This window comes from Oryctolagus cuniculus, chromosome 17 (assembly GCF_964237555.1).
Source record: "Oryctolagus cuniculus chromosome 17, mOryCun1.1, whole genome shotgun sequence".
NCBI classification, from domain to species: Eukaryota; Metazoa; Chordata; class Mammalia; order Lagomorpha; family Leporidae; genus Oryctolagus; species Oryctolagus cuniculus.
The window spans coordinates 21,276,383-21,299,668 of record NC_091448.1 but is presented as its reverse complement, the minus strand read 5'-3'; the positions used below and the strand labels follow the sequence as shown (position 1 = coordinate 21,299,668).

The following is a 23,286-nucleotide window of genomic DNA, read 5'->3' as shown; positions in this document are numbered from 1 at the left end:
CTTTCTCATAGGCTCTTTACGCTTATCCTGGGCTCATTTCTCTGTCTCAAATGCCTACTCCTGTTCTATTTTCCTGATTCACAGCCGCCGAGATGACTCTACTGGATCCTGCATTCCAACGTCCATCGATCTTCATGCAGCCGCATCAGGCATTCCACAGATTCTTTTGTCCAATAACCTTCTTTATCAAAACCCATTATGCCAATCTCACATTTGGGATTTCCAAAATAAAGCAACTAATACCTAATTTCTGATCTTCAGGAATGGAATTTCTCAAGACAATCTGATGGATAACCTACTCATTAAAAAGTCATCAAAACAATTAGAGAAAGAGGGCAAGCATTTGGTGCAGTGGCTTAAATCACCACCTGGAAGTCCCACACCCCATATTGCAGTGCCTGGTTTGAGTCCTGGCTCCACTGCTTGCAATCCAGCGCCCTGCTAACACTCATCCTGGGAGGCAGCGGGTGCTGGCTCAAGTCCTTGAGTCCCTGCCACCCAGGTGGGAGATCCAGTTGGAGTTCTGAGCTCTTGACTTTGATCTGTCCCAGGCTTTGCTGTTTTGGGGCATTTGAAGAGTGAACCAGAGAATGAAGATCTCTGTGTCTCTCTGTCCCTTTCAAACAAAATGAAAATAAACAACAAAAAAGTAAGAATATTGTTCATTAAAAAATAACAAAAAACACTGGTAGAAAATATTACTTAAGTTGTCCTTAACTCCTTTTAAAAAGTTTGTTCCATGTGTGATAATGGTCATAGTACCTTTTAAAATACTTCCCAGCAGGTAAGGACACCAGAGAGAGTTATAAAGAGGCGTTGACTGAGATTTGATTGGAAAAAAAAAAGCAAGAAGGGAATGTTAGTTCAAGTCATCAGAAATTTCCATTTTTGTAGGTCAGAATAACTTCATAACTGTAATTCAAAAAGAAAAAAACCCTTAGAAAAGTTCCTGGGCATGGCTGCACAGCAGGTGAGGATGCCCACATCCTATAGAGACATCCCGGCTACTCGGCTTCCAATACAGCTGCCTGCTGATGTGCCTGGGGAGGCTACAGTCCCTGAGTCCCTGCCACCCACCACAGGGGAAACCAAGACGGAGTTCCTGGCTCCCGGCTTCAGCCCAACCCAGCCCAGGCTGTGGTGGCCATTTGAGGAGTGTGTGTGTGTGTGTGTGTGTGTCTGTAAATAAATACATATTTTTGTAAAAAAAAAAAAAAAAAGAAGAAGAAGAAGAAGAAGAAGAAGAAGAAGAAGAAGAAGAAGAAGAAGAAGAAGAAGAAAGTTCCAAATGCTCTGAGACTGCTCCACACCGAGGGGGGGGCGGGGGCGGCAGAAAGCACAATGAATATGTTATGTGGTTTTTAGTAAAAATGTTCTAAGCAAAGTGAGGAAGCCCTCAACTAGGGACAAAGACCTGTTTCTGGCTGTTGATAATTTCAAAAACCCAGGCCTGGGAAAGCTGTCTGGCCTCCTGGGTTGACGCGAGGTCTGGACACTGAGATAAGAGCCGACGTATCCCAGCAGAATGAAGCACAAGGAATGTGAAGCTTACCCTAGGAACGCTCTGATTTGGCGTTTGCCTCTACAGACAGTGGAGAAAGATCGGGACTGGAAGAAATGACTCAAGATTCACAAGGACAAATCCATCTCCAAGTCTCTCTAAATCCAGCCACAGCCCTGTGTGATGCTGTGCACATCCATGTGCCCCAGAGCAGGGGAGCCTGGAGGTAGACCCCACATCGCTACTGAGGAGCCTTGGAGACGAAGACAAGCCCGTCTTTCTTTCTTTCTTTTTTGTTTTATTTTTTGGACAGGCAGAGTGGATAGTGAGAGAGAGACAGAGACAGAGAGAAAGGTCTTCCTTTTGCCGTTGGTTCACCCTCCAATGGCCACCATGGCCAGCACATCGCGCTGATCTGAAGCCAGGAGCCAGGTGCTTCTCCTGGTCTCCCATGGGGTGCAGGGCCCAAGCACTTGGGCCATCCTCCACTGCCCTCCCGGGCCACAGCAGAGAGCTGGCCTGGAAGAGGGGCAACCGGGATAGAATCCAGTGCCCTAACCAGAACTAGAAGCCCAGTGTGCAGGCGCTGCAGGTGGAGGATTAGCCTATTGAGCTGTGGCGCCGGCCACGCCTGTCTTTCAAGCTGCTGCAAGCTGCACACGTGTGATCTTGCTCTTGTCTCAGAAAAGAAGATCTTAGAACAAATCGTTCAAAGGATTCTTAGTGGACATCTAGGAAAAGATCAAATATAGGCCAATGAGACCAGGACATAGCAAGTAATTGAATTTATTTTTGCCAGATTCATTGATAAATGAAATTCAGATGAAAACAAATCTAGATTTTGGCAGAACAAGTGAAAAGGGTTCTCCAAAGATCGTGTGAAAAGGCAGCAGAAACAGGGGTCAAAGTGAATGGCCATCTGCCAAGAGGTCTCATGGCTAATGCCAGCATCTTACTTCATCCAGCAATAATGAGCACTTGACCCTAAATCCAAGCTGAGACCCTGGGGAGGAGATCTACAAGAGGGGCCATGGGACAGCGTGGCAGATCCCCTCGACAGTGTGCAAACACTCAGAGCATCTGGAGCTTGTTAGAGGAGATGCAGTGGTCTACATGGGCTCAGATTTAGGGTCTAACACTTGCCTAGCTCGAGGTCTAAGATAGGCATCTCTAGCCCAAGATGCAAGCCGGAAACACCCAGGATAGTCACATCCAGACCTCTAGCCCACAGAAACTGAGATGATAGATGTTTGTTTTCAGCCACTAAATGTTGGGGTAATCCATAGTGCGATGATAGATCACTAATACAATGAAGCAGACCCATACATCACAAGGCATAGTTCTTTTTTGTTTGTTGTATTTTTCCATTTTTAATTTTATTTAAGTTATACAAGTTTCACGTATTTCATATATACAAATTTAGAAACAGTGACACTTCCCCTACCTTCCATCCCTCCCATGCTCCAACCCTTCCTCTTCCCCCCTCTTACATTCCCACTCTTAATTTTTTTAAAGCTTTTATTTAATGAATACAGTTTTGTTAAGTACAGCTTTAGGAATATAGTGGGTCTTCCCCCATTCCTGCCCTCCCACACCCACTCTGGTCCCACCTCCTACTCCCTCTCCCATCCCATTCTTCTTTAAGATTCATTTTTAATTAACTTTATATACAGAAGACCAACTCTATCCTAAGTAAAAATTTCAATAGTTTGCACACACACACACAATGTAAAAAGCACTATTTGAGAACAAGTTTTGCAGTTGATTCTCATAGTACAACTCATTAAGGACAGAGGTCCTACATGGGGAGTAAGTGCACAGTGACTTCTGTTGTTAATTTAACAATTGACACTCTTATTTATGACCTCAGTGATTGCCCGAGGCTCTTGCCATGAGCTGCCAAGGCTATGGAAACCTTTGTGACTGCAAACTCCATCAGTATTTAGACAAGGCAATAAGCAAAGTAGAAGTTCTCTCCTCCCTTCAGAGAAAAGTACATTCTTCTTTGATGGCCCCTTCTTTCCACTGGGCTCTCACTCACAGAGATCCTTCACGTAGGATATTTTTGCCACAGTGTCTTGGCTTTCCATGCCTGCATTGCTCTCATGGGCTTTTCAGCCACATCCAAATGCCTTAAGGGCTGACTCTAAGGTCAGAGTGTTACTTAAAGGATTGTCATTCTACACAATGCATAGTTCTTAGAAGCAATGATAAAAGGTAAAAGTACATTGCATAATTTCACATTGCATATGAAGTCTTACATTTGCACATCCCATCATTTAAATATAGCAAATGGGCCATCGTCCACTGCCTCATCAGACGCATCAGCAGGGAGCTGCAGTGGAAGCTGAGCAGCAGGACCTGAACCAGGCATCACCAGCAGCTGCTTAGCCCTCTGTGCCACAACACCAGCCCCTATTTAAATACCCTGTAAATATACATCTATCTCCTACAAAGTATACAAACAGCGTCATGATGGAATTTGTATCAGAGAGGCAAAGAAAGAGCACAGGACTAGGGGAGGCTACAAAAGCGCCTTCAATTTTACACAGAATGTTTTAGTTCAATCATGCTTTTGAAAGATCCAAAGCAAATGTAAGAAAACGTCAATTCCGGATGGTGAGCATTCTTAAATTTTTCTCAAAGCTTCATGTATTTTTCAAACTGCTGCCTTTGCCTAGGCATAAATGTAAACAAGGACTTAGTTATAAGCATGTTCAGGCTGAGTACAGCACTGTTTACGGGAGGAGGTTCAGCTCTTTGATGGGCAAGTCCGAGCAAACCTGCGAGGACCAAATCAATGCCATGGTGTTTAAACTGCTGCCAAGCATGGGGAAAGACACGAAGCTGTCCAACCTGCATTGCACTGGAATGTTTACAACCTAGGCTGTATGTTTGGATGAAAAACACTGGCCAGTTAACCCATCCATAATCAGGACAATAAAAAGAATGAGACAGAGTTAGATGGCTGGACTCCAGTTGGGAAAGTATCTAAGATTCTGATACCAATAAACAAATTATTTAACGAATTCCTTAAACTATGCCTGCCTACACTTGTCATGTAAGAAGCATTGTTGAAAATTCAGTGATGCGGTCAGCACTGCAGCACAATGAGTTAAGCTGCCACCAGCAATTCCACTGCCCTGTATGGGCCTGGTCTGAATCCCAGCTGCTCCACTTTCAATTCAGTTCCCTGCTCTCCCTGCCATTCCTGGGAGAGCAGCAGAAGATGGCCCAAGTGCCTGGACCCCTGCCACCCATGTGAGACACAAGGAATGAGTTCCAGGCTCCTGGCCTCAGCCTGACTCAATCCTGGCCATTGCAGCTATTTAGAGAGTGAACTAGCAGATAGAAGATCTCTCTCTCTCTCTCTCTCTCTCTCTCTCTCTCTCTCTCCCTTCACTCACTGTAGCTCTTTCAAGTACATAATTAAATCGCTAAAAGAAGAAAGGAAGGAAAAGAAAAAGAAAGGCAGGTCTGTGCTAAGGGAAGATGTACTCTGCTTCCCACAGCCTCACCCCCGCTTTAGTGTGGCTGAAATCTCCATGGACCATGTGGGAGAGAGTATCAGGCCAGGGTGTCCAGCAAAATGCCATTTCTGGAAGACATAATATCCGTGGCAATTCCTTTGTGATGCCAAAGTCCCTCCATCCCTTTCATTTTGGATCTCAGTTTCCAATAACTGAGTCCATCATAATCCTTATTTTATGGGGAATTATCACCGCTGGCCCTTGCAAAGTCCTCCTCTTATTTATTTGTAGGTACTTGTGACTTGATACTTGAATTCCTGTTATCCTCATGTCCCATTCTCTCCCTCAGATAGTAACTCTGCTCTACTTTATGCATTTCTTTGCATGAATTCTTATAAAGTACATATTATTATTTATATAAATGGCATAAATAATATTGTGATGATGTGAGTGGCAATGTGCATGTATCTCATTCTGTTTTGTAACTAAGCGGGACACTCTGAGACCTGTCCATGCAGCTATGTGCATATAAATACTATTGCTTCCAACCCCTGCAGGAGCCTCTGTGGGGGTTCCACCATCTCTTGCCTCCCCACTCTCTCCCCACTTCCTCTGAAGTCTGTGCCCCAGAGGAAACACCACAGTGAACATCACCCTTTGTACCCCTCTGGTCCTGTATGAGACTCTGGGGGGAATATACACTCAGGTGCAGGGCTGCTGGGTCGTGGGACATGCACTTATACACTCGACATAAATAAGTTCAGATTGCTCTTTAAAATTTCCAGCCACTCCAGTAACTCCGTCAGAATGGACGAGCATTCCTATAAACTCACATTCCCACCAGCACTCGGCATCGTCAGCGGCAGCAGCAAACCATCAGCTGGGAGACAAGTGCAGCCTGCGCCCTGTTTTTGGGAGTGAGGTCTTAGTAGGACTCAGCAGCGCTTACTTGGGATCGTCTGTAGATGCTTTCAGGATGCAACAGCAAAATCCAGTAGTTGGGACAGAGACCATGTCTCTTACAAATCCTAAAATACTTACCATCTGCCCATTTGCAGAAAAAAAATATTGATGCACTCTGAATGGTACTCTACTCTGCCAGCAGAATTTCTCTGAAAAATAATACTTTTGAGTATTCTTCTGCAGGGCTTTTGGCCTAAGGATTCGCTTTCTGTGAGGTTCCCTTCATATCGGAGGTACTTCCGGTCCTAGCAGTTCCAGAGTCATAGAGGCTTTCGTCTTAATTCACTTGGGAACAGCAAGGACATCACACGCCACATTGGGAGACTCACATAGACGAGAGCTCAGAGGTCGGATTAATCCCACCCTTTTGCTTCAGCGATTAGGATCCGGTCTGCCTCGAGGTCATCTGCTATGTGAGTGGCCACGGTCAAGGGCTCTTTCCTCACCAGCACCAGCGGGCATTTCCAAGCAGGCTGTGGGCAAACACCCACACTCTTGATCCTCAGCCACCCCTGAGATCACGCTGTGAGGGTCCCACTGACAGCCAAGTTCCTCCTGCACACTTTAATTTTTTTTTCCTTTTACTTAAAAGATTTATTGATTTATTTGAAAGTCAGAGTTACACAAAGAGAAGGAAAGGCAGAGAGGCAGAGAGAGAGAGAGAGAGGTCTTCCATCCGATGTTTCACTCTCCAAACAGCCACAATGGACAGAGCTATGGCAGTCTAAAGCCAGAAGCCAGGAGCTTCCTCTGAATCTGCCACTCGGGTGCAGAGGCCCAGGCACTTGGGTTATCTTATGTTGCTTTCCCAGGACATAGCAGGCAGCTGGATCAGAAGTGGAACAGCCAGGACTCGAACCAGCGCCCACATGGGATGCCGGCACTCAGGTGGCAGCTTTACCCACTATGCCACAGCTCAGGCCTGATGCTTTTGTCAGGAGGAAATTAGTTGAGTCCAGCAGGCACTAAGCACACCCCCCACCCCCAGCCAGGCCTGACCCTTCTGCAAAGGAGTTGCCATAAATCTGGACTTGGGCCACCTTCCACTGCTTTCCCAGGCTGTAGCAGAGAGCTGGATCAGAAGTGGGGCAGCCAGGATTGGAACCGGTGCCCATATGGGATGCCGGCACTGTAAGCGGAGGCTTAGCCCACTACACCATAGCGTTGGCCTCGTGTTTTTAAAGATTTTATTTATTTATTTGAGATGTAGAGTTATAGCAGAGAGAGGAAGAGACAGAGAGAAAGGTCTTCCACCCACTGGTTCACTCTCCGAATGGCCACAATGGCTGGAGCTCAGCTGATCTAAAACTCCAGGAGCCAGGAGCCTCCTCCAGGTCACCTATGGGGTGCAGGGGCCCAAACACTTAGACCATTCACTGTGTTCCCAGGTCATATCAGAGAACTGGATCAGAAGAGATGCAGCCAGGATATGAACCGGTGTCCATATGGGATGCCGGTGCTGTAGGCAGAGGCTTAGCCTACTGTGCCACAGCGCCAGCCTCTCCTTGTTTTAACCTACAGCTTCCTGAACCATTTCTGTCTTTGACTTCCCATCTCCACTTACAGTGGGGAAACTGAGGCACTTGGGCTCAGAAGAGCCCTTGGTGGTGGAGAGGTTGCAAGCCAATGAACTGTTTGTTCTTCCAAGCTTCCGACTCGAGCGTCTGCCATTCCACACACTGGCTCCCCTGGCCACTGACACAGGGCCCAGGACCACTGAGCCCCAGTGGGACTGGGAGGAAATCTGTGGGGGTGTAGAAAAAGGAAGGAACGTGTTTAGAAAGTCTGATGAATTATCCCAGCCACATTTCTTTAAAAAAATTTATTTGAGAGAGAAAGCAGACATACTTTTAGCCTCATTTAATTTTTTTGAGAGCGGAAGAGAGCTCCCATCCTCTGATTCACTCCCCAAATGTCCACAAGGGTCACGGCTGGATGGAGGATGAAGTCAGGAGCCAGGAACCCAGCCCACGCTCCCAAATGGGTGGCAGAAGCTTGAGCCCTCATTTGAGCCCTCACTGCTTCCTCCCCAGGCCACTGGAGTCAGGAGCCAGAGCTGGGGACCGGGCCACCTTTCTGTGAGCGTCTGGCAGCAAAGGAGTCCTCGGAAAGACTGGACGGTATCCAAAGAACGAGAACCGGCGTAGAAGGCTTTGCTGAAGTGAAATGACGTGGCGACCTCAGAAACTGCTGGCTGCAGCGTGGACCGTGCGTGCTGGAAGGTTAACCTGGGTGAAGAAAGCTCCATGAGTGGCCACACAAGCTCTCTCATCAGCCCCTGGAGAGACGCGGGGGCTGCACTCGGAGCAAAGCAGAGAGCAGCAACGCCGGTGCTGGGCCGGAGACAGGCGCCCGCAGGGCGGCGGTGCACTGCGGACAGACCCTCAGAGGGGTGTGAAGACTGCTCTGTCGGAAGCTGGGCCCGGGGCCGGCTGTGCTGTCAAGTGCTTGCTTTGCACAGACTTGGGGAGGTTGGTCGGGAGTAACTGGTGTCACTGCTGCACAATTTGCCTAAACCTGTCACACAGCAAGCTGGTGGACAGGAAGGTGATTTGCAGCCTCTTTGGCTGTAGGAAGTGGGTCGGTCACACATTGGCTGGCCAGGAAGCACGGTGCCCCAGGAAGCTGATTTGCACGGGCTCTTTGTAGAACAAGGAGGCTGGCAGTTATCCACCGGCTGACAGACAAGGGCTAGGGAAGGAGCTGGCTGGCAGCAAAGCAGCTGACAAGGAGGGGACACGTAGCAAGTAGGATGGCAAGCAGTGAACACGCAAGTCAACGGCTGGCCGGAAAGGGGCACGCAGGGAGCCGATGCGCAGGGCTTGAAAACGCAGCAGATGGGTTGGTAATAAGTCGGGCTGCAGTGCTGGCCTTCACCACCTGGGGGTTGACAGAAAGTTGCTTGGCAGCAGGCTGGTTGGCACGGACTAGCTGCGCAGATGACGGGCGAGCGAGGCGTCTCAGGATGAGGCATTGTTGCTTCGGAGCAGGACGGCTGGCAGGATCTAGCGTCACAGCAGACTGCCTGGCCACCAGCTGCCTCGCATGCTCCCGACACACAGCTGGGTTCCTGGCGGCAGCGTTGCTGGCAGCGGCTGGCGTCACAGTGCTCTACCTGACAACCAGTGGATTCCAAGCAGGATGGCTGGCATGAGCTATCCGCACCGGGAGACTGGCCAGCCCCCGATGGACAGCTGCCTGCACAGGAACATAAGGGCTGGCAAAGAAAACCCACACAAGAAATTGTGGAAAGGCAAGTAGGTTGACAAGCAGCAGGTTCACAGCCACGCGGGGCATTGCTGGGTGGATAAGAGTTGTCTGGGCATGTAACCAACTGCCATGTCCTGCTCTGGCAGGAACTGGGCAGACAGAGAGCCTTTGGGGAGCTGCCACCATCGGGGCACGCAGCTGGAATGGCTGTGGCATTTTCAGGACAAGAGCTGTCCATCATGGCGCGGGTGCCAACCCTGCTGGGAAGTCGCAAACTCAGTGTGCCTGAGTCTGAACCGTATTTAATCCACTGGGGCTTTTATAATCCTCCCCGAGGGGTATCAGCACCACTCACAGCAGCTTTCCTTGTTATTGTTTTTATCCATTTGCATGCAAACATCTGATTAGTAGGCTTCAAGGAGCCTGGGAGTAGTCCCCATTTAAAAAAAAAAAAAGTGTGTGTGTTGAGTGCAAGTTTTCTTGGCTGAGCTGGGGTTCATTGGTGCTGCTCTGGAATGAGCTGTGTCTTTTACAGGTTGCTCTGCAGCCTCACTGAAGCAGGCCCTTCCTGCACCACCCTCTCATCAGGAGGCTTCCGGTAAGCCGCAGCGCCTGCTCTTCTCCTGGAGTGCAGCTCTGCACCATAGGGCAGCCGGGAGACGAAGCTGCAACCCCACCGGGGGCCGATGGTGCCGGAGAAGTGGAGTGGCACCTCTTTCTGGAACCTTCTCGTTTGGCCTTCCTGGAACTTGACTAGTCCTACTACTGCTAGTAGTACTGGCCTCCATTCATTGCGTAGCTACCACATGCCAAACCCTGAACAGCAGTTTTCATAGAATCTTCTCGATGACCTTAGTAAGTGCAAAGACTATTCAAAGAGTTTGTGGGAAAAGGGAACTAAAAGATGAATTTCTGATGGGAAAATTTGAAATCAAATAGGTTTTCATAACCTGCATTTTTCAGGGCCTTTCTTGAAATCCATGCCTCTTGTGTGCATAGATTACAAAAAATTTTGGCACTAAAGTAAGCTTATCTTTTTATTCCATTTTTCCACAAACTCTTTGAAATACCCTCAAATAATTACCATCACTATCATAGATGTAGCAAAATTAACTCAGAGTTTAAATCATGTTCCCCAAATTCTGCAAAGAAGAAGGAGGAGAAACAAGATTCAAACTTGGCTTTGGCTGGCCCCCAAGCCGCTGGTCCTAACCACCAATTAGACCGCCTGACCTGGGGGAGGTGGGGAAGGAGGACTCAACGTAGCAATGTGATGTGGATGCCTGCGCAGTGGCAGCTGGCTCCCAAGCAGCTTCCCCAGGCGCCCCTGTGGGGTCCTGTGCCAATGCCAGTGACTGCACACATCAGCCAGATCAAACTGATGTGAACACTTGCCCCTGCTTACCAACAGGCCCAAAGGTAGTCCTTCAGTTTGGGAGTTTTTAAAACCACACATTTCGTTAAGAAGGATTGGACGCATCCTAGGGAATCCAAGAGCTAAGAAAGCCTACGAGACCACACAACCAGGGCAGTCCTGCAAAGCGCTCTCAGAGCTAAGCCAAGCCCTCCCGAGTGGGGCTCACGGGGCACTTCCGCCACCCTCTCCTTTCCTCCAGTGTGCCCCAGCTCTCCCTCACAACCAGCTTCCGCATCCCATACCACGCTGCTCCATGTCCCAGCCTGGGTCACGTGGGGAGGCACAAAATAAAACTGAAAGAACAAGGTTTGGGAGGCCAGGTGGGGCGGGGCTCGGTTTCTGGCTCTGCTCCTAACTCCACTCTGGTGGATGCGTTCGCTAATTGCCCACATCTTCAAAGGCCCAAGCTTTCGTCAGCTGTGCTGCTGTTGCTTGCATTACCCCTCTTCTCTGGCCGCCTTACAAGTCGTGGGCAATGCTGAGGATTCTGAAAGGGACCTTGCAAAGCACCACCTCAGAGCCTGACTCCTGGCTTCAGCCTGGCTCAGCTCTGGCCTTTGCAGCACCTGGGAGTGCACCAGCGGATGGAGGATCTCTCTCTCTCTCTCTCTCTCTCTCTTTCTCTCTCTCTCTCTCTCTCTGTGACTGTACCTTTCAAATAAAATTTAAAAACTTTTGAAATCCACGCATAGTTTTTCCATAATATGCATGTTCCTTGAAGTTGTTGAAGATCTCTCCTATGTGGCTCATATCAAAAACATGAAGTTTGTATTCATAGTGTTGAGTCATTTTCAGTGCTTTATAATATTCCACTATATGAATTTACCACAACTTGCTTGTCTTTTGATGGGCATTTGGATTGTTAGTCCTTCTAATTCTTCATCTCATAGATAGGGGAGAAAACAGAGAAAACAAATCTTATCTCACCAAATTATTTTGTTGATATGGGACATGAAGTCCAGCACTTGTCTCAGAGACTTAAAACCTTGGCCAACTGTTCTGTTGACTCTCAAAAGAGGCAGAACTAAATCTCGGTGTCCTGATGAAACAACTCCAACACCAATGTGATGAAGACGCTTTGCTTTTGGCTTTTTCCTTCTGCTACTGTCTAATGCAGCAGTTCTCAGACAGGTGATTTTACTCCTAAGGAAGTTTGGTAACATCTGGAGACATCACGCTCAAAGGATGCCCCTGGAACCTGCTTGGCAGAGACCGCGGCTGATGCATAGGAAAGCCCCCGAGCAAGCATTTCCCGGCCCAAATGTCAGGACGGCCAGAGTTGAAAAGCCCTGGTCAGTCTTCTCCCATGCTCGCGACTGCTCAGGCCGCACCCTGAGGACAGGGATAGCCCTGCCTTCTGCGCACCGAGTGTAAGCTGTGGCTGCTTTGACGAGACCCCATCCTCACAGATCATGAAAGGACGCTAATGGAGCCTACGCCGAGAGTGCCTTGTGGAGAAGGGGAACAGAGGGAAAGCTCTCGCCCCGGACACCAGGCTACCCTAACTTCCTCTTGTAAGTCTGACCCCACTGTGGTTGTGGTTTTCATTCCACTGAGGATCTCAAAGCCACCAGCTTCTTCCCTTCTTTCTATACCCAGGACCATGTTCTTCTCCTGAGTCCCCACAGCAAGGCCAGAGGAGCATCATAACCCAGCGCTCTTCATACTGGCCCTGCTCCTCACCCAGATGCTTGTCTGGCCTGCAAGGCCCAGCACAGACAGCTGTCTGTCCTCCGACCTCGGGACTCACCAGCTCTGAGGACACCTCTGCCCAAGCCTGCCCTGAAGAACGGTTTGCTCACAAGCCCATCCCTTTGAATCTGTTTTCTCTGCCTAGGAAGCTCCTCCTTCCCATGTGTGCCGGCTTAATTTCTATTTCCGCTGAAAGACTCAGCTCCATTATCACATTCCCCAAGAATTATCCCCCGTGCTGTGATCACAGTGCCCTGGGCTGAGCACAAAGAAGTGGAATAACTGTCTCATGGCCTGGCAGTCTGGGCAGGGATGCGGAATTTTATCTTTTCATTCCAGGTACCTATCGACTCTCTAATAATGCTGGATGGATGGATGGATGGATGGATGGATGGGTGGACGGATGATGGATGGATGAATTGATGGTTGGATGGGCAGATGGATGATAGATGGATGGATGGATGGATGGGTGGATGATGGATGGGTGAATGGATGGATGGATGGGTGGGTAGATGGATGGATGATAGATGATTGGATGGGTGGACAGATGATGGATGGATGGGTGGATGGATGATGGATGGATGGATGGATGATGGATGGGTGAATGGATGGATGGATGGGTGGGTGGATGGATGGATGATAGATGATTGGATGGGTGGAGGGATGGATGGATGGATGGTTGGGTGGACGGATGATGGATGGATGAATTGATGGTTGGATGGGTGGATGGATGATGGATGGATGGATGGATGGGTGGATGAGTGGATGATGGATGGGTGGATGGATGGATGGGTGGGTGGGTGGATGGATGAATTGATGGATGGGTGGGTAGATGGATGATGGATGGATGTGTGGGTGGATGGATGGATGGATGGAGCTACTCTCAAAGATAAACAAGTCATGAAATGACGATGGCATTAGCAAGGAAGCAATGAGAACACGATGTCACTTCAACTTGGCCACTTTTATTGGACAGTTAAACATATCTCATTGAAGAAGTCCCCAAGGCACACAAGTACATACCTAAGAGAGCAGGTGCATGAGGCTAGGCAACATTCAATGACAGGAATGAGACAGATCTCATGGCTTAATGGTAGCAGAAGTCAAGAACCCATGGAGTTCCCCCTCTCAACCAATGCCCAGGAGCATTGGTTGAGAGTCCAGTACAACCAATGCACTGGACCATCAGGACACTGACATTTCCGAAGAGTGCTTCGAGGCCTAAGCAGGTGGCGAGTGACAGTGCAGTGACAAAAAGAGTCTAGCTAAGCCACCGTGAGCTAGCTGGGGACTGGCTTTGCTGGAGTCGCTGGGCGGAGGCCAACTCAGCGGTTGGCAGGCTTGCTGGCGGCAGGCTTGCTGGTGGCAGGCTGAGGGGCTGCAGCCTCTCGGGTGCTTGGGCTGGTGGGCTTGGCCTCCACAGGCTGGCAGGGGGTCTCCTCTGAGACCTCCGCCTTGCAGGGGGCTGAGTCAGCGCAGTCAGGCTGGCTGGAGGTGGACGTCTTGGAAGCGCGTTTACAGGTGGTGGACTCGGCGCAGGGCTGGCGGGAGCAGACAGGGCGGTACGAGTAGGAGGTGAAGCAGGCGGGGCGGCGCAGGATGGAGTAGCAGGGCCGGTAGCAGGCAGGGCGGTAGGAGATGGACGTCAGGTAGGGCTGCCTGAAGGTGATGGGTGTAGAGCAGATGGGGCGGCAGATGGGGCGGCAGATGGGGCGGTAGGCAAAGGAGGGTCTGCAAGGCTGCTTGCAGGAGCTGGGTATGTAGAAGGTCCGAGTGCAGCTTGGTTGGCAAATGGCAGAGGCAGAGGAGCCAGGACGGCTGTACAGAGGTTGGCAGGAGGTCGAACGGCTGTACAGAGGTTGGCAGGAGGTCGAGGGGCAGGAAACGGGCTCACAGCAGACAGAGTGGCAGCGTTTGACTACGTAGCAGGTGGGTGGGCAAGGATTGGGCACACAGACACACGGGGTGCAGGGGCTGGGCTCAGGGCAGATGGGTTGGCAGAGACCAGAGACGCAACACGGGGGCTCTTGGCAGGTGCTGGAGGCACAAGGAGGCTCACAAGGGCTGGAAACGCAGCAGACAGGACGGAGACAAACCGGCTCACAGACGAGTGCCACACAGGGAGCTGGCTGACAGTCGCTGGGCTCCGAGCAAGGCGGCTCACAAGGACTGGGGTTGCAGCAGACGGGCTGGCAGCTGCTGGCCTGAGAACAGACAGACGGGCAGCAGCTAGGCGTCGGGCACACCGGCTGACAGCAAGCGGGCTCACAGACCACGGGTTGGCAGACAGTCGCACAGCAGCTGGGCTCACAGAGGACGGGCTGGCAAGCAGCGGGCACACAGAGGACCGGCTGGCAGGGAGTGGCCTCACAGCACACGGGCTGGGCACAACTGCTCTCAGGACACGACGGCTGGCAGAGGGTGGCCTCACAGCACACGGGCTGGGCACAACTGCTCTCAGGACATGACGGCTGGCAGAGGGTGGCCTCATAGCACACGGGCTGGGCACAGCCGCTGCTCACGGAGCAGGACGGCTCGCACAGCGTGGCCTCACAGCACACGGGCTGGGCGCAGCCACTGCTCTCGGAGCAGGAGGGCTGACAGCACTGGGAACCGCAGCCAGATGAGCCGCAGGCATCTTCACACGTCACCAGCTGCCACGTCTGGGTATGGCAGGAGCTGGGCAAGCAGATGGGTCCTCCACAGCTCACCTCGGTGGAGCAGAGAGAGATGGCTGGCACGGAGGGGCATCTTCTGAAACAGCAGCTGCCAGGCATGGTGGAGGTGGCTCTCTTCCCTGTGAGCACTGGGCGGTAGCTCCCGACTGTGACAGCTCTCCTGGGCCCTCGCCTTTATACCCCGCCCTGGCGCGTGCTGTTGTTGGGTCTCTGCATCTTTTCCTTGTGGCTGTTTGGGGCGGTTTGCAAAGGAACATCTTATTATGCCAGTGTTTGTTGATCTGGAGGTTGTTTATCTGCCCATTAAGAAGCCACTTGTTGATGGACTTGCTAAATTTGGACTCCTGGGAGCTGCAAGCAGCACTGGAACAAGCACCATCACTTCCTAGCTGGGTGAACTCTATTTCCTAGCATCACGAACAAGGAAAGAAAAGAACGTATAATAATTGATAGTCTTCTATGCCAGGCCCTGGGTCGGGCACAGGGGATGCACACACGAATACATCCCACTGACCTGTCTCACGGGTCTCTCTCTGTGGGGGGCAGAGAGCAGGCAGGCAAACTTGGCAGCACACGAGTGCAGCAGCAGTGCCACAAGGCCACACGGGGGTTCGTGGAGAGCAGGGATGGGCTTAGTGGGGAGGGGACTTCGCAGCTAGATTGGAATGCCATTTACAACCACGATCTGATTTAGAACCATCAGTCGTCCCACGAGTCAGGGCTTATTTTTCCCCATTACAGGAGAAAAAGTGGGGGTGAAGGATCGGAAAGTTTAAGGCATCTGCTGAAGACCCCTCAAGCCTGCCCCCGTCTTCCAGGGCTGCTGTCTCGTCTCCTCACCAACCGTCTGAACTGGTGCTTCTCAGGACACGCGGTCAAAGCCGCACACCACTGGCTCAACCCATCACGCTGCCCCCCCACCTCCCCCCGCGCCCTGGACAGCCCTGCCCCAGAACATCTGGGCTTCCTGTCCCTGGAAAGCCTGACCCAGCCTCTCTGCCTCCTTCCACCCACGGCCACCCACTCAGGAGCTCCTCCTACGTTTGAGACCTTGATAGCCCCTAAAATAAATAAATGAATGAAGATGCCTCTATGACCCAAGGACAAAAGGTTGCAGGGAGCCTCCCAAGGTTGTCTCTCAAAGCCACAGTAAACAAGCAACTCATCTTTGCCATGGCTTGACACGAAGGAGGTGAGAAATGAGCCCTCGGATTCCTGCCATGCTTGCTCAGTGAAGGGCCTACCACACCTCCGCTGTGTGCTCTCAACATCCGTGCTGAAGGCGGCTCCCTCGGAAAAGCCCAGCCACTGCGCCTTCCCTCCCTTCCTCGCTGCGTTGATTGCTTGCTGCCGTCACTGGCTCAGTTTCTCCTTTGTTCAGCCAACCCTGAGTTCTCGGTGAGAGATACATACAGGGAGACTTGCAGTTCTGGCCGCAGGAGCTCAAGTTGAGAAGAGAGAGACCCACCCGTGCGGGATCATGGCAAAGCATCAAGTGCTGGAAGGGGGAGATGCCAGGGGCGCCCTGGGGAAACCCAGGAGAAACACCAACATGACTTTTGGGGACGTGAGCGGAACCTTCCCAAGTGACACGATGACACAGTTGATCACTGGGAGATGAAGGGAGGTGGTGAGAGCAAGAACAGGATGAGCTGTGGAAACCAAGGCTATGAGAGCAGGATCCATTTGGGGAGCAGAAAACATAGCCAAGGTTGAAAAGCACACAGGGACAGGATTAAGGGGGACACTCAGCCACGGAAGGCCTTGTGGCTCATGATTAAGAAACGGCTTTAGTCCCCAGCCTGGGCAGCTGTAGGCAGGACAGTAACGTGTCGGATGTCCCAGACCATGGAGACGGGTAGGGGAGGCCAGAGTGAAGGCACAGGGACCATTAGGGGTCTCGGACAATGAGGCAGAAGCTTGCTGGTGAGGATCTGAATGGAGTAGCACCCTGAGGCTGTAGCAATACAAGAGGTTTTAAAGAGGCAGAATCTACAGGCCTTAGTGGTTGCAAACAGATTAGGAAGGGGAAGTGCCATTCTCTGAGACGTGGCTCTCAAGCAGCGGGGAGGGAGGGCTTGTGGAGCTCTGCCAAGGATAAGGCAGAGAAAGACCCCCAAACCCCTGTTCCCCGTCCCCTCTTCCTCAGCTAAGCCACCATGGAATTCCGGGGGGGGGGGGGGGGGAGGCCCTCTCGGAAAATCCCTCCTGGACTCTCTCAGCTGAGAAGGTGACACAGCACCAGCCACTGTGCTAGAATGTCATTGCCTCAAAGACCCCTTCCCTGCTGCGTAGCCCACTCCTGCGTTAGTCTGCTCTGAGCTCAGGTCGCCTCTGACGTGAGATAAGCACCACGAGGGCAAGCACTTGGTCTAACGGCTGATGTACACCCAGCACCTAGAGGTGTGGATGCGTCAGAGGTACACAGCTGCTAGCTAGTGAGTGAATAACGAGACTCTCTGGGTAGTTCAGAGGGGCAAGCCCTTGTCTAATTCAGGGAGATCACTGCCTCCACTGATGCTTGGAGAGACACGGCCATGGGCAATCAGCTGCTCAGGTTCACAAGCACTCAGCGCAAACCCACTGGCCTCCTAGCAGGTCCGTCCCACTGGCATGCACCTGCTCTGGCTGCCCCTCCTCCTGAGACGTTAAAGGTGCAGTTCAGAGGAGGCCAATTCCAGCCTGAACCTGAACCAGGGCAGACCCGAATCTCAGATTCTCTCCAAAAGATGACACTACTAACACGGCTGGATTGTGTTGTTTTGTTTTTTAATAAACGAAGATATAGGCCGGCACCGCGGCTCACTGGGCTAATCCTCTGCCTTGCGGCGCCAGCACACCAGGTTCTAGTCCCGGTCGGGGCGCCGGATTCTGTCCCGGTTGCCCCTCTTCCAGGCCAGCTCTCTGCTGTGGCCAGGGAGTGCAGTGGAGGATGGCCCAAGTGCTTGGGCCCTGCACCCCATGGGAGACCAGGATAAGTGCCTGGCTCCTGTCATCGGATCAGCACGGTGCGCCGGCCACAGCGCGCTGGCCGCGGCGGCCATTGGAGGGTGACCCAATGGCAAAAGGAAGACCTTTCTCTCTGTCTCTCTCTCTCTCACTATCCACTCTGCCTGTCAAAAATTAAAAAAAAAAAAACGAAGATATGAAAACACAATCAGCTACCACTTGCCAGAATGACTAAAAATGAGAACGCTGACAATATCAAATGGTAACAAAGACATGGAACAACTGGAACTCTCAAATGTTGCTGGTTGAAATGCAAAATATCGGGGCCAATGATGTAGCAGGGCAGGTGAAGTGGCTGCCTGTGATGCCAACATCCCATGTGGTTGGTGGTTCAAGTCCTGGCTGCTCCACTTCTGATCCAGCTTCCTGCTAATGGCTTGGGAAAAAACAGCAGAAGATGACCCAAGTATTTGGGTCCCTGCCAGCCATGTGGGAGACTCAGATGAAGCTCCTGGCTCCTGGATTCAGCCTGGCCCAGCCCTAGCTATTGTGGCCATTTGGAGAACAAACCAATGGAAGGAAGACCTCTCTCTCCTTCTCTCTTCCTGTCACTCTTTCAAATAAATAAATCTTTAAAAAGAAAAAAAAAAGTAGATCGATGGCTTCCAGGACCTAGGCCAAGGCAGGGGGCAGTAGATCTGACTGTGAGAAGAAAAAAAAAATGAACACTTGGGAGGGGGTGGCAGGAAGCACTATCCTGAGAGCCAGTGGCGATTACAGAAGCTTAGAAAACCTCATCAGACTGAGCACTGAAGACAGGAAAACACTTTATTATTTGTAACTAATATCTCAATAAAGTTGGCTACAGAAAAGCGTCCCCCCAGGTGGGTCTGGGAAGAGACCCATCAGGCGAAACCCGAGCGGCGAGATTCTTCTCCACAATTTTCTGTATTTCATATTCTTGGGCTCGCGGATATGCACATACTCAGGAAAAATGCTTTCATCGGGCCAGTGAAGTGCGCCTCTGTAGGAATAAAAGAAACATTGCTCCTCCAGGCCAAGGGCAGAATTGGCTTTGTTTGCATGCGGGTTAAGAGCACTTCCCATCCTTTGAGTTGTAGCCTCCCAGCTGGCCCTGCACACCTGGCCCGGGCCCTCCCAGAAGATGCTCCTGCACCCCCTCCTCCCAGGGACTCCCGCAGAAAAAGCTGCAGCTCATTCCAGGACAAGAAAACCTAACACAGGAAAGCAGGGGCTGGGGGAGGGAACCGGGCTGCCGCCGGGGGCAGCCTCTGAAACCGCGCCTTCACCACGCCTGGCCGCAGGAACCCTCGCTCTCAGAACTGGAACCTGCTCCCAGGCTCTGCAAGGCAAGGCAGACGCCCTCCAGTAGAAGTCCCCGCCCCGCCCGGGGGGGGGGGGGGGGGGGGGGAGACCGTGCAGAAGGAAGCCGAGCCCCTCTGCCTGGATTGAGTTGGGCCAGCATTGCCATCACCCCAGGAGCTTTCGAAAGCCCCAGGGCCCAGGCACCCCGGAGCGCCTGGATCCGCGCTCTCGAAGGTGTGGCCCAGGCTCTGCAGCTGCGAAAGCTCCAAGCTTCAGTTTCCAGCCGCAGCTCTCAAACGTCAGTGCCTGAATAAGAGCTGTCTGAGGTTCTTTGTAAACACAGAATCCCAGGCCACACCTCTCTGGGATTCTGATTCTCCCAGAGGGGGCCCCAGGATCTCCAGCTTTATTTAATGGGTCCTGGGGTGATTCCACATTTCCAAAACCCTCGCGCTGCTGCTGCTGCCAGGGTCCGTATTGCTAAGCTAGTCCCCAGGAGGAGCGGAAGGAAGACGCCAGAAAAGTGCTTGGATTACGCCAGCATGCTCGAGTTTATTCGGAGGGTAACAAAGTGGTTTGTGTTTTTTTTTTTTTAAACTCTCAACAGCAACAGAAACCTAAGGAGGAGGCTCAGTCCCAAGGTCACCTTGAATAAGAAGGTGCCCTGTTTAACTTCATGCAAATAAAGTCACGGGCGTTCACCCTTTGAACTTCTGGAACCACGTTGCTGGGACCAGTTCTAATTTCTCGCCAGGACACAGCTTCTGTCCGCAGGCACTCGAAACAAGCCCTCCTCTACAGATCTCAGCCAGCCAGGACACGCTCTTGGGGGCGTGGAAGGTTCTGGAGACGAGGGCTTCTCCGTCGGGAGCTCTCGGAGGCTTGCTCAGGGGTGGCTCGGTGGCGGAGAGACAGGTCTTCATTTGGTGTCGCAAACAGGTGTGGGTTGGCAGCACACAGGGCCACAGCAACCGGAGCCGCCACAGCAGCTGGAGCCGCAGCAGCTGGATCCACAGCAGCCGCCCCCGCAGCCCCCTCCGCAGCCCCCTGATCCACAGCAGCCGCCCCCGCAGCCGCCACCCCCACAGCCGCCGCCCCCGCAGCCGCAGCAGGAGCCACAGCAGCCACAGCAGCCGCAGCAGGAGGGCTGGCAGCAGCACTCCTCACAGCAGTCCTGCTCCTGGGTGCAGCAGTTGAAGCAGTCCCCCGGGCAGCACCCCATGGTCCCAGACGGTCAGGTCGCAGGTCAGGAACGCGGCCGGGGTTCCCCAAGTCTGACGGTGGCCAGCAGGGGCGACAGCTTTTATAGCACAGGGACACGGGAGACAGGATGTGCTCTTTGTTGTTATTTATGCCAGTTGCCATAAGAACATCTCATTAAGTGCCTGTTTATTTTCCAGCCTTGAGTACCTCAACTCATAAAAAGAAGCCCCACTCGGCCCAGTGGCTGTTTGTCCAGAAGGTAAAAATACATCTTCCAGAAGACCTGTCATTAGCCCAGATGGAAGGAACAAACGGGAAGTTGGCCACAGGCTCTGGCCACGGGGCCCCGGGGCGGGGGGCTCCTGGCTCAGCCCTCGCGTGGCAAGAGAAGGCCCCTCCACGAGGCCGTGGGCGCCGATGCTGGCCGCCCTGGGTCCCTCCGCCACCGGCCGGGGCTGCAGCAGGAGCCCTGCTCACGTGGCTCCTCCGAGGGGCGTGCCGGCCTCACCCCAGCCCAGGTGCACGTGTGCGCACGTGTGTGGTATGTGGAGTGTGCCGCGCGTTTGCTTGGGCTTGATCGGCGAGCATCAGTCATGAGTAATAACTGACATGTGGAACGGAGAGAGACTCGCCGGAAAACAGCTGCATGGCCAACTGAGCCCACGCGCTGCGCTCGATGTGAGTGGCCGGAGCTGCGGGCACAGCCTGCTCTCTGCAGTCCCCTGAGGTGCTGGAGGACGCGGCGGAGCAAGGGTGGGCATCGCTGAAGACCGAAGCCCGGCATTGCCCCGAGTGTTGTGCGGGAGCAGCAGCGCCAGCCTCACCCACCGTCTGGTGGAATTGGGAATCCGTGTACAAAACACTCAGTGTGGCCCTGGGGAGTAACATGCTTCTGGAAGGAGGCTGGAGTCACAGCCAGCGCTGTGCAGAATGTGGCGTTTTAGCAAAGGAAGACCTTTCTCTCTGTCTCTCTCTCTCACTGTCCACTCTGCCTGTCAAAAAAAAATAAAATAAAAAAAATTAAAAAAAAAAGAATGTGGCATTTTAGGTCTGGGAGGAGCTCCTGAAAGGAGCTTTCTAAATCCAGTTTTATGTCAGCATTGCCTGGGCTGAGGACTTTGGGGAAATACAGATTCCCCAGCGCGCATCCTAGGTCAATACGTGCACGTGGTGTCTGGAGAAGATGCGTGTTCCAGCGTTTCTCAGGTCACTTAGATCAGCCAGCAGACTAGGAAATTCAAATAGAATGTATTTGTTTTCCCCAGAAACCTTTTATGTAAGGAATACAAACCTCAGCATTTCACAAGTACAACATTAGGAACACAGTGGTTCTTCCCACCACACTCCCACCCCTCTTCCTCCTCCTTCTCCTGTTGCCATTCTTATTTTTGACTAAGATCTATTTTCAATTAACTTTATACACATATGGTTAACTCTATGCTAAGGAAAGAGTTCAACAAATAGTATTAAAATAAAATTAAAAAGAACACCGTTCCTCAACAGTCAAGCCAAGGGCTGTTCAAGGTCATTGCACCTCAGAGTGTCAGTGTCACGTCTAGAGATTGCCTGTTAGGTGCTCTCCTAGGTCTCGCAGATCAGGGGGAATGTTGTGTGTGTCCTTCTGGGACTGGCTTATTTCACTAAGTACGATGTTTTCCAGTTTCATCCATTTTGTTAGAATTTAATACCATCCTGGCATTACCCAAACACCTGCGTTTCCCACAAGATGGCCCCAAGGTCCCCCCGCCAGGTGCTCCGTCCCTTGGCCCCGTGTTGCTTCCACAAGGCCACAGCCACGCGTGGGTGTCCCTGGATGAACCCCATTCAGCAATGTCCATGACACTCATACTTTTACTTACGCATCGCTGATGATTCATTCTATAACAGGCAACCTCTTCACGGGGGTGGTGAATTCACCTCCCCCCCACCCCACCCCCGCAGCAAGGGTCCCTGGAGGTGCTGGGGCCATCAGGACAGGAGGCCTCCTGGGAGGTCCTTGGGTCACAGGGGGCGTTGCCTGGGGTGGGGGTGGGGGCAGGAAATGCTGGTCTCCAGGAATGAGTTCCTGGAGCGGCGTTGTTTTTAGAACCTGAGCCTGACCCCAGAATCTCCAGGGCTCCCTCTTTGGCAGCGTGATCGCTCGTGCCGTGCATGACGCCATCTGCCTTCCCCAGAGCCGGTGGCTGGTGCCATGACCTTGAACTTCCAGAGCTGAGAGCTTAGAAATCCTCCCCCCTTGCTGAAGGTCCCAGCTGGCAGTGTTTCATTCATACCAGAAAACTGGCTAGCATGGAGTCCAAACAGTACAAGGAGCCCACAGTGCAAAGCTCTCCGCATCCCAGGCCCGGGCTATGGTTCCCTCGCCCCTCACCCACCCCCACCGTGCTCCCCCAGGGAACCCGTCAGTGCCTGAACTCCCCGTAAAACGGAAATTATGATAGTAATCATGCTAATCTCCTAGGGCTGTCGTGACTATATTAGTGAATATATACATGTAGTTTGATAATTGTTAGTTATCATGTGACATAAATAGACATATCAATTGATATAGATGTATTTGAGTTCATTACATTAATGCTAGTATGATAGATATACTGCTTTTTTTTTTTTTCAAAAAATGATTTGTTTAATTCAAGTAACTGCATATAGGAAGCTAGATGTGGGGTCTCAGGCTGGGACTAGTGGTGCTTCCTCCCTTCCTCCTCAACAGAACAGAGGTGAAGGAGACCCCCTACGCTATCATCAGGCAACACAGAGCCCCCTCCTCACCCTGCTGCAGCTTCTGGGGACAGAGCCCCGCCCACTCTGGGACTGGGTGGTGGAGAGCCCAGCCTGCCGCACCCCAGCCGCCTTTCCTCAGGCTGGCAATGGGGTGAA

At 52.0% G+C, this 23,286-nt stretch overlaps 3 protein-coding genes across 4 annotated transcripts; all 3 read right to left on the bottom strand.

Annotated features, from left to right (window-relative positions):
* Nucleotides 1–7,743: 7,743 nt before the first annotated feature.
* On the bottom strand, nucleotides 7,744–9,662 carry KRTAP29-1 (keratin associated like protein 29-1). Its single transcript, XM_017349315.3, has one exon. The coding sequence runs from the start codon at nucleotides 9,383–9,385 to the stop codon at nucleotides 8,375–8,377; it is 1,011 nt and encodes a 336-aa protein (XP_017204804.2). The 5' UTR covers nucleotides 9,386–9,662; the 3' UTR covers nucleotides 7,744–8,374.
* Nucleotides 9,663–13,198: 3,536 nt separating this feature from the next.
* On the bottom strand, nucleotides 13,199–15,097 carry KRTAP16-1 (keratin associated protein 16-1). Of its 2 annotated transcripts, XM_070060708.1 has the most exons (2): nucleotides 14,123–15,097; nucleotides 13,199–14,092 (listed from the first exon to the last, which is right to left on the bottom strand). In XM_070060708.1, exons 1-2 carry the CDS (start codon nucleotides 15,028–15,030, stop codon nucleotides 13,579–13,581), a joined length of 1,422 nt encoding a protein of 473 aa, XP_069916809.1. In that variant the 5' UTR covers nucleotides 15,031–15,097; the 3' UTR covers nucleotides 13,199–13,578. The 2 variants fall into 2 exon arrangements, with proteins under 2 accessions (XP_069916809.1, XP_002719197.2); XM_002719151.4 differs by having other exon boundaries at nucleotides 13,199–15,097.
* Nucleotides 15,098–19,733: 4,636 nt separating this feature from the next.
* Nucleotides 19,734–20,811, bottom strand: KRTAP17-1 (keratin associated protein 17-1). The gene has a single exon (XM_070060707.1). It carries the CDS (start codon nucleotides 20,426–20,428, stop codon nucleotides 20,126–20,128), a length of 303 nt encoding a protein of 100 aa, XP_069916808.1. The 5' UTR covers nucleotides 20,429–20,811; the 3' UTR covers nucleotides 19,734–20,125.
* Nucleotides 20,812–23,286: the final 2,475 nt, after the last annotated feature.

Coding starts and splice junctions, on each gene's coding strand:
- KRTAP29-1 (XM_017349315.3), bottom strand. CDS start 9,385: ATGATGGACAGCTCTTGTCCTGAAAATGCCACAGCCATTCCAGCTGCG.
- KRTAP16-1 (XM_002719151.4), bottom strand. CDS start 15,030: ATGCCTGGCAGCTGCTGTTTCAGAAGATGCCCCTCCGTGCCAGCCATC.
- KRTAP17-1 (XM_070060707.1), bottom strand. CDS start 20,428: ATGGGGTGCTGCCCGGGGGACTGCTTCAACTGCTGCACCCAGGAGCAG.